We start from the raw sequence: 10,062 nt of genomic DNA, 5'->3' as shown, positions 1-10,062 counted from the left end.
CCACGACGTGTATATTATGCAAACTTTATTTCAGTCTGTGTTCAGATAAGATAGCATAGGTGTCATTAGTGCACAATATAGCATGGACCATTCACTTATCACTGATCTCAGTTCGCCAGACAAGCACTAATGCAATGATCACCATTCGCATCATTATAGCTGGTATTATTAACGGGAGGAGAAATCCCAAAAATCAATACAGGATACCTTTTGCAGCGGTAGTGAAAACGAGGGAAAGAGGGTGGGTGGAAAGGATAGAGGGAGGGAGGGATGGAGAGAGGGAGGTAGGATGGGGAGGAGGAGGGGGTGGGGGTGGGGTGGTAATGTGTGAGTAGTAGCGGGTGCTCTCTCGCTTCAATGTTGCGGGCAACGTAGTGGCAGATCGCTAGAATACTGGAGGGAGCTGGGTCGAATGAGCTATTGGGGTTCCCAAATAACCGGGACAAACATACAGACAAAAAGACACACAGACGGATGGACGGAAAGATAGGCAAGTGTTCCGAGAAAACGTGAAACGTAACGGATTTTGCTTTTTTGCGTTCTTACGGACCTTTATTTATTTATTTGCTTTATTTATTTATTTATCGATTGATTGCGTTTTAATTACTGCCTTGTGACAGCGAGCGAGGGAGGAGGAGCGTATAGGCCAAGCGCGCACGTTGTGTAGCTTCTCCTAATGTTTATTTATTTCAGTTGATTAGCGTAATGAAGCGATTATGTGTTTGAAACACAATTTGCTGCTTTGTAAGCTCGAATGAATGTGTGCGTATAGCCTCGTGCAAGGGAGAGACTGCGTTTTGCTAGACACCAAATATAGATAACCAAATATTACGCAAATCCAAATACGACTATTATATTTGCTTGCCTTTGACAGTTATTTGTCTGCGCGACTATACATGTTGTGTTCTTGCAATGTAACGATATTAACTGTCTTCTTTCAAAGAGAATACCAAAGCTTTAGTGACGCTACATGGCTCTAGGATACAGTGACTATTTCCATGCGTTAATATAGGAAAACATCGTACAGTGAAAGGAGATTAAGGATACAATCCTGTCAGAACAGTTCGAAGGCTTCTCAGACAATACAGCCTTTGCATTGCAGTTTTTTTTTTTTACTGTACACTTGCATCCGATATCAGTCGAAAGAATCCTTAACAACGGGCTTGTTATACTATGCCTTTATTTTGGCCTATGACAACTTTTTCTGGTAGCAAACAATAAGCTAAGGTCAGGTTTTCTCTCTATCCGTCTGTGTGTTGTCTGGAATGTGGCAAAGGCTATTTCATTAATAGTTCCACACTGAGGGGCACCGGTTATTTGTTCTATGCACATTTACACCAAAAGTCATGCCAACCAGAAGCAGACTTACACAAATGTAAATAGAACTATATCGGCACAACCTTATTGTGTACACGTCAACCAATAACGAATGTTTTAAGTTCTCGATACCAAATATATTCCAAACGCTGTCTACCTGAACAACGAACGAAGATACAGAAGAGGTCTTGTTTCAACAGTTCTGAAAGATTATTAACAAAACCAGAGGACGGAAGAAGATCATGTTTGTTCCCTTGCCGGTGCCGTTCGTGTTTCAGAGAACTGCCCCTGACCTCAACGCCTGGCGTCTCAAGTCCCCGCTGGCCCCACGTTCTAACTCCGGTAAGATATTTTCAATTTTTCCTGCCACTTTTTCACCCTGTCGGTGAGACTCAGTCATGCATACCCGCCCCACCTTGAGACTTCACGTCGCGCTCTTCCCGGTGCCGACAATGCTCTTTGAACGGAAAGTGCTGGCTGCTGGGCACACTTACTCACAGGTTCATCAACCTCCATCTCCGGTTTGAAGGCTGAAATACACTCCTCTCTACTACCTCCCTTTAAATGTCTACATTATGCAGCCTGTGTGCACAGATGTCCAGTTTGCTTGTCGATGACTGCGTTAAATCTCCTTATATAGTCTCCCGTTTTCTTCAAAGAACACGTGCGCGTGGTGCATCACGGTGGAATCGTCGGGGATCATCCTTACAATATCACCCGGCTGTGTCCCTCTTCCTCCGTGTTTTTAATCTCTTCTCTCCGTCTCCGTCCTTTCTCTTTCCTCCACTCCCTGCGCCTGTGCCTCAACCCCCGACTCCCCCGAACTAGACTCTCGGCAGGCAGGGAATATTCATGCCAACTTATCGATCCTGTGAGATCGATTCCTGTGCCGGTGAAAGCAGAGAGAGGGAGAGATAGAAACAGAGAGTGGTGAACGGAGATGGGCGGATTGGAGGAAAACAAGGAAAAGATAACAGTTGTTCCGTTTAATTTGAATCTTTTTGAGGCTGTGCTATATTCGTGTGTGTTCTAATTCATATTTATACAGGGCTGCAGTTTACTGAATAGGCCAACGCCATTAGGCTACCCTGCGCGTGATTTGATGTAGCGGATATTTCTGTGTGAGGATAGTGCTGTCATCTTTGCGACCATTAGCAGTGTCCTTCCAGGGACCGTTTCTATATCCCGACGCTCGTCTGTTTACTGTGACAGACTGGCTGGCAAGTCGCTAGACAAGAGGATGGGATGCAGAGAGGGGGAGGGCGCCCACAGAGGCGAGGGCGCCGTCTGTGTTTCATCTGCGCTGAAGCGGAATAAGAGGACGCATGGTGGGGGCAGCCAGCCCTGGTCTCCGTGTGTTAGTGGCTGTCGGTGTGTCACTGTGTGGCTCCGTCGACCCCTGCAGCTGGAGGGCTCTCCGACGTGCGGCAATGTCTCAAAATATTTTCTTATCAAGGGAGGGGAAGGATGCGTAATAATACTTCCTCCACTCCCCGTTTATGCGAACAGCCAGGGAGGGATGTTAGAGGAGGGAGCTGATGGAAAATAGCATTCAGAGGTAATGGGCTGTTATTTTCCGATGCCTTGCTGTATTAAAGTAATTCAGCAGCGCGTATACATATCACGCGTATCAGTGCGTAATGGTGCGTAAATATGGCTCGGTATGCACCTTGGCCGACGGCTGGTTTCTTAAAGAGACAGACACCCATCCGAAGCGCCTCGCCTTCTAAGCTAAACCTCTAATTTTCAGATCTGTTCGAGGCCATTTGATTCCCAAGTGGAGAGTTTCACTCATCCTTCGTGCACTGAGTGTGTCTGGGGAGGTGTTTACGTTGGTTGGTGATGTGTGAGAGGGGGAGGAGGACAGGGAGAAAGAAATCGAGAAAAGAAGGGAATGCAGGGGGATGAGAGGGACCTGTTACCTGGTGTGTATCTCTAGAGATTGCACACCAAAGACAAGGAAGGGAGAGAGAGGAGAGAGAAAGAGAGGGAAAAAAAGAAGCGAATATGCTGGGAAGAAGAAGGCGGAGTTAGGCGCTCCGTGGGTTGAAAAATGGCGATTGTCAGGGGGAGATAAAAAAAAATAGAGAGAGAGAAAGAGAGCTAAGCCGGTGAAAGTAAAAGCAGATGACAGGGTGAAAAATGAGTAGCGGGAAGAAAACCCAGTTTGAGCGGGAGAGGTGAGAGTAAACCGTGCATGAGCCATTAGGGCTGTCCCACAACAGCATCTGCATCAGCGAGGAAACTGATGGCCTTTGCACGCGCGCTACCGCTCTTCGTACATTGATATGATAATAAGGACTCGTAACGTATAATGCTCGTGCTGTTGGCGGGAGACAGACAGCCAGGTAGATCCAGTCCCCAGCTTCTTGGCTGTTAGTCTATTACGGAGTCTCTTCCTCTGAGGGCTAGAGGTCCTTGAGAAGTCACTGATGTTGCGTGAATGCCCCCTATAGTCGAGTGAAGTATTTTGCGCAGTCACACACACACTCATACACTAACACACACACACACACACACACACACACACATTATATCTCAACAGTGCACTATAATGGTCAGGGCCATTTTCTGTCAGGAGTGCACTTGAGTGGAGGACATGAACGAGCTCATTGGCGGATGCCTTGTCTGAGGGTCAAAGGTCACAAGAGCAAAAGAGTGTCAAGACCCACGACGGCCCCCCCCCCCCCCCCCCCCACTCCTGCGCGGAATCTTTTGCTTGTCTTTACTGTTTCACGTTCCGAGAACACCACTCACACCTAACTCCTGTGGGGGTTACAAACACACAGAACAACACAGGTTGGGATACATCATGTAACATGTTACATGGGTGTTGGCCTGTTTTCCACCTGGTTAGATGTCCTGATACAAGCGCTTGTTCTATATTTAATGTCATTGTGTCTGAGGTTGTGCTGTGGGTGGGTGGGTGGGTGGGTTGGTGGGAGTGCGTGTAAAGTGTTTTTTAAACCATCAGCACTAACTGGTGTATGAAAGTTTAATGTGAAGGACCTGCAGGAACACCTCAGACTGAGGTTTATATGATCTGAGAGGATAGTACTGATACTGTAGTCTCTTTTAGATGTGCACTCACACACACACACACACACACACACATATAAACACACATTACCTATGCTACACACTCTCTGTCACACACCATTACACACACACTCTAATACACCCATATACCTTCTCAGTTGCTCACACACACACACACACACACACCTCAGGCTCTCCCTGTGTGGGCTATGCGGATGGACTTTATAAATCCATGTGTCTGGGCTTATCAAATGTGCTTTAAATGCTCCACTGATCAGTGTATCTAAGTGTGCTTCATAAAACATATTTTATCGTTTTCCAATAAACACGGTATAGTTTTGCATTGATCTGTGTGTCAGGATTTCTCTGTGTACACCCAAAGGGTGTCGAGGAGTTTTCCGTACCTCTGTCCATGCCCCTTGAGTGTGTGTGTGTGTGTGTTCATGCATGCATGTGAGCGTTCCACTGTCAATCATGTGAGCCTATTTATGTGTTTACAGATTTGTTTGTGTGGAGGCGTGTGTTTGGGAAACTGCATGTGTGTGTGTTTCTGTGTGTGTGTGGATCGGTGCGTTGTGGGGAGGACACGCGTCACAGTGTTAACATGATTGCAAATGACAAAATGTCAACCTGGGTTTGTTAGGAACATAATGGGGAATCAATAGACACAAGAAAGATGTCAATACTACATGCCTTATTGCATTAAGCTACCTCTCTCCCTCCCTCTGGTCCTCTCCTCCTCTCTCTCTCTCTGTCTCTCTCTCTTTCTCTCTCTCCCTCTCTCTCTCTAGCTCTCCTCCACGAGACAATCAATTATCTTTCTCTCTCTGCCTCTCTTCCTCTGGTTTTCTTTCATTCCCTCTATCTCTCCATCATGGCGTAAAATTAGACTGTCTGAGTGTCCAGAGCACCCTTTAATGTCTGTCTGTGTCCAGAGCACCCTTTTATGCGGTCATCAGTAACACAGAGGATCCCTATGAACAGATCCCAGTATGATTCACATTCCTTTTGGAGCTCCCAGTGAGACTCTGTGTTAGCTGAATGCTCCACGGACCTCCTAAAGACCAAACGCTTCTTTCTCGTTTTTTTTACAGACTACCCATTAACCTTGGTTCATATGAGTATTGAGAATGAACTGTACACTGTTCAGTATGTCTATATGTATGGTCATTATACTGTATGTGTATGTAACCCAGTGGAAATTATAGCCATACAAATACAGTCAGGGCCCTTCTCTAATTCATAGGGTATGAGTGGGCTCCATGTGAATGGGCAGTATGCATGTATGTGTAGAAGTACTGTGATTGGATTCCACTATTGCTATGAGTCCAATGTTGGTGCGTGAAACACAAGCTCAAATGCACACGTGTAATAGCTTGTGTGTGTGTTTTACGTCCATGTTCATGCGTCCACATTTGTGTGTGTGTGTATGTTTGTGTGTGTGTGTGTGTGTGCATGAGTATGTATGTTTGTATGTGTGTTGATGTATGTGTCTGAATGTGTGTGTTTGTGTACATGTTTGTTTGTGTGTGTGTTTGTGTCGTGGTCTGCCTCCTGCTAATGTAGTATTAATGCTGATGAAGTCCCAGACCTCATTAGCACCAGTGAGAGGTATCGAGTTTCTCCATGGGAGAACGGGCCTGGCAACCAACTCAACGCTGCCCCTTCCCCCCCATTATACCATTATTACCAATTACTGAACTCAGACACACACACACACACACACACACACATATTCTCTCTCTCTCTCTCTCTCTCTCTCTCTCTCTCTCTCTCTCTCTCTCTCTCTCTCTCTCTCTCCCCTCCCTCTCTCTCTCTCTCTCTCTCTTACTGTCTCTCTCTCTCTTACTGTCTCTTTCTTTGTCTCTCTCTTTGTCTCTCTCTCTCACCCTCTCTCTCTCTGTCTCTCTCTCTCTTGCCCTCTGTTTCTCACATACACAGACACCATTGCAGCATGACCATCTACCATAGTTCACCCGCAAACACATTCACCGCAGCATGACCTTTACACAAACAAGCCCTCCCTCCACAGCCCCCCCCCCACCCACACACACATACACAAACTTGTTCACAACACATTCTCCCTAGCCACAATATGACCTTTAACATGTGTGCTTGTACACACATACAAACACACACTCGCTAAAACATGCCAAACATGCTCTCACACAAAGTAATAGATGATTATAATGATTATGCACTTACCAAACAGGTTCTGTGATCATATACTGTATAGCTGAGTAGCTTAACCCATTATACACAGTGAGGTAAAGAGGCAGACAGTGTTTTTTCTCTCCCTGTTTTTATCTCACATGCTCTCATTCTCTTACCCACGTTGGTTTTCCTCTCTCTAACTCACTCACACACACACACACACCTCCAAACACACACACACACACAATGATGTTGACTGTGGTGTGGCTAGTCTGTGTGTCCAGTGAAATGCAGCCCAGCATTATTCCTAATCAGCGGCTGGGTGAGCAGGCCACTTAATCAGCCCTCTTCCCCCGAAGACCAGGGAGAAGAGGGGGATGGAGGGAGGGGGAGTTGGAGGGGAGGGGGGAGAGAGAGGGGGATGGAGGGAGGGGAGTTGGAGGGGAGGGGGGCGAGAGAGGGGGATGGAGGGAGGGAGAGTCGGAGGAGAGGGGGCGAGAGAGGGGGATGGAGGTAGGGCGCGTCGGAGGAGAGGGGGGCGAGAGAGGGGGGTGGAGGGAGGGGGAGTCGGAGGAGAGGGGGGCGAGAGAGGGGGGTGGGGTGGGGGTGGTGGGGGTCAGGCTTCTAATCAACGCATCACCAGGGATACACTACTACTACCTACTGTCCTGCTTGTGGTCACCTATCTCTCTCTCTCTCTCTCTCTCTCTCTCTCTCTCTCTCTCTCTCTCTCTCTCTCTCTCTCTCTCTCTCTCTCTCTCTCTCTCTCTCTCGCCCTCGCCCTCCTCTCTGTTGCTAAAACACAAACACATGCAACAACCTCTGAAGGACACACTTGACCTACACAAAGAGTGGCAAAGCATCCCGTGGAGCTATAGATTGAGACTTGAGTGTGTGTGTGTGTGAGTGAGTGTGTGTGTGTGTTTGGTCGTGGTCGGTCAGTCCGAGAGGTGGACTAGAGTGATACACCACACGGGGCCAATCACACAAATCACCCGGGCAGAGTAAAACCAGCCTTTCCAGCCTTGTTGACAGTACGGTTAACTCTGTTGATTGTGGTGCTATTTTCATTAGTCTGAAGACTATTCCAATATCTTGAGATTGTTGTTTTGTTCTCTACATCTGCACCATACAACCCTGGCAGTTTACAGCACAGAAATGAACAAATGTTTGCAGTGAAATGTAAAGGGCCCTCTTGGCCAGTGGCGATGTCCGTCGGCTTGTAACCCTAGCGACGAGGCTCCTCCCCCTCTTCTTCCTCTGACTCTGGGGTTGATTGCTGCCGGCTTTCACCCCTGCAACCCTGTTCATGTGCTGGTACATTTAGATAATAAAAAAGACCAATAAAATCCAGATGTTTGATTGGGTCCATCCCCCACCCAACCCCACCCCAACCGAAAGACACCTAAATCAGAGGTCCTTCTCTCCATTTCATTTAGCTGATAAGATTTATGATAATGAAGGGGTCCTGTTAACCTTTGGGGTTCCACGGCTGTCCTTCAGTCTGCCTGAGTGAAAGCGAGGGCCCGGTTTGTGAGCGAGTGTGTAGGTTTTCTCCGAGGGTCTTCTTCCTGCAAGTGCGGCAGGTATGTGGAGAGTATCCAGTATTACACAGTTTCAAACACACACACACACACACACACACCAAGAACAACCTTTCGGGAAAAATAATGTTTAATCTTACCTCTCAGCTTCTTCACGTTTTCCTGTCCTTTTATCCCCTTCATCCCTCCCCTTCCCACCCCCTCCCCTCCTGGCAGGAGCCTACTCTTCTGAAATTGTTGTACTTTCCCCTTTCATCTGCTTGCACAATCCTTTTCAGCATTCCTCTATTTCTTTCGCTCTTCCATATTTCTCTCCTCTCTCTCCAGTCCTTCGGTGCTGTGGAGAGTCAGGGTGTGCGCACAATAACACAAGTAGCGTCTGTTTTGGGGGAAAATCACAAATTGTATATGTTTTATTACTTTGCTGATTTGAAACCAGGGGCTATTGGTTCTAGATTGAGGTATTTGGCTTGTACAAAAAAAGCAGTTCCTTCAAACAGATCTGTTAGTGCCTATTTTCACCAGCCACATCCAGCCCAACTGTAATCTGTAGTTGGCTTGAGAGATTAGGCGAGTGGGCGGGAGGAACGGAGGGAGAGAAGGAGTGAAGGGGACCCCTCCTTGCCCTGTACAAGGGGTACACCCCTGTGTCTCTTTGTCTGCCTGTGGAGGGGGCAGGGGGGTTAGGGGCCCGCGGGTGTGGAAGGGGAGTGACTAAGTGACCTCTCTCTCCCTTTTCTTTTGACTATACCGTGTTCTGTCCATTTTGTCCCTCCGCCCTCCCTGTCCTTTCATTCTCTTTCGTTCCCCTCTTTTTCAGCGTGGCTGAGTTCACCATGGTTCTCTCTCTCTCTTGTCCTCTCCATCCCTACCTCTCTCTTTCCTTTTCTTTCTTTCTGTCTTCCCATTCCTTCCTTTTTCCGTTTCCCTCATGTCGTCATTCTCACTCCATCTCGCTCATTCTCCCTCCCTCCCTCCCTCCCTCCCTCCCTCCCTCCCTCCCTCCCTCCCTCCCTCCCTCCCTCCCTCCCTCCCTCCCTCCCTCCCTCCCTCCCTCCCTCCCTCCCTCCCTCCCTCCCTCCCTCCCTCCCTCCCTCCCTCCCTCCCTCCCTCCCTCCCTTTCTACCTCTCTTTGCGGTGGTGCGCAGAGCGATGACAGGGTTGCCAAAGTGACTGTAGGACACATTAAGGCCCATAAAATACCGGGGCCATGGCTGCACTCTTAACCGCTAGTCAGAGGTAGTGTATAAAAGTGAGTTTAAATGACTCTGTGATTACACAGGAATGGAGGATAGAGAATGAGAGAGAAAGAGAGATAAAGGTGTTTTGAAAGGAGGAGAGTTGGTGAAAGGGGAGGAGTGCTGTTAGGAAATATTGTTTAGTAAAAATGAGAGTGAAGAAAAAAGGCCAAAAAAAACGATAAAAGGAAATGGACAGAACACAACACAATCCCTGCAGGCCCCTCCCCCCCCCCCCCCCTGTCGGACCAATTCCTAATTGGCCACATGCTGCCTTGAGTGACAGGTGTAATCATCAGTCAAATTATGACAGAGGGAGAGGGGTGGAGGCGACAGGAGGGGGAAGAGAGGGGAGCGAGGGAGGAACAACATTGAAAGGAAGTGCTTTGATCCAAGGAAAAGAGGGGGACAACGGAAGAACAGCTCCAACTACAAGGAGACCTGCTGTCCCCACACCTGCTGCTTTCTGCCGCACACACAGACACACACAGACACACAGAGACACACAGAGAGACACAGAGAGACACAGAGAGACACAGAGAGACACAGAAAGACACAGAGACACACAGAGAGACACACAGACACACAGAGACACACAGAGACACACAGAGAGACACAGAGACACACAGAGACACACACAGACACACACAGACACACAGAGAGACACAGAGAGACACAGAGAGACACAGAAAGACACAGAGACACACAGAGAGACACAGAGAGACACAGAGACACACAGAGACACACACAGACACACAGAGAGACACAGA

The 10,062-nt window shown here is 48.0% G+C and overlaps 1 protein-coding gene across 2 annotated transcripts in view; it reads left to right on the top strand.

The window, feature by feature from the left end:
* The first annotated feature begins 329 nt into the window (after window positions 1-329).
* Window positions 330-10,062, top strand: part of pou2f2b (POU class 2 homeobox 2b) — a 38,649-nt gene continuing 28,916 nt past the window's right edge. For both annotated transcript variants that reach the window (XM_084671031.1, XM_084671020.1), the window contains exon 1: window positions 330-1,659. In XM_084671031.1, coding sequence (XP_084527157.1) covers window positions 1,560-1,659 — 100 coding nt within the window. In that variant the 5' untranslated portion in view covers window positions 330-1,559. The remainder of the gene's footprint in view (window positions 1,660-10,062) is intronic.

This window comes from Hypomesus nipponensis, chromosome 2 (genome assembly GCF_054491055.1).
Source record: "Hypomesus nipponensis isolate SF chromosome 2, ASM5449105v1, whole genome shotgun sequence".
NCBI classification, from domain to species: domain Eukaryota; kingdom Metazoa; phylum Chordata; class Actinopteri; order Osmeriformes; family Osmeridae; genus Hypomesus; species Hypomesus nipponensis.
The sequence above is the reverse complement of the archived record's forward strand: the minus strand, read 5'-3'. Positions and strand labels throughout refer to the sequence as shown.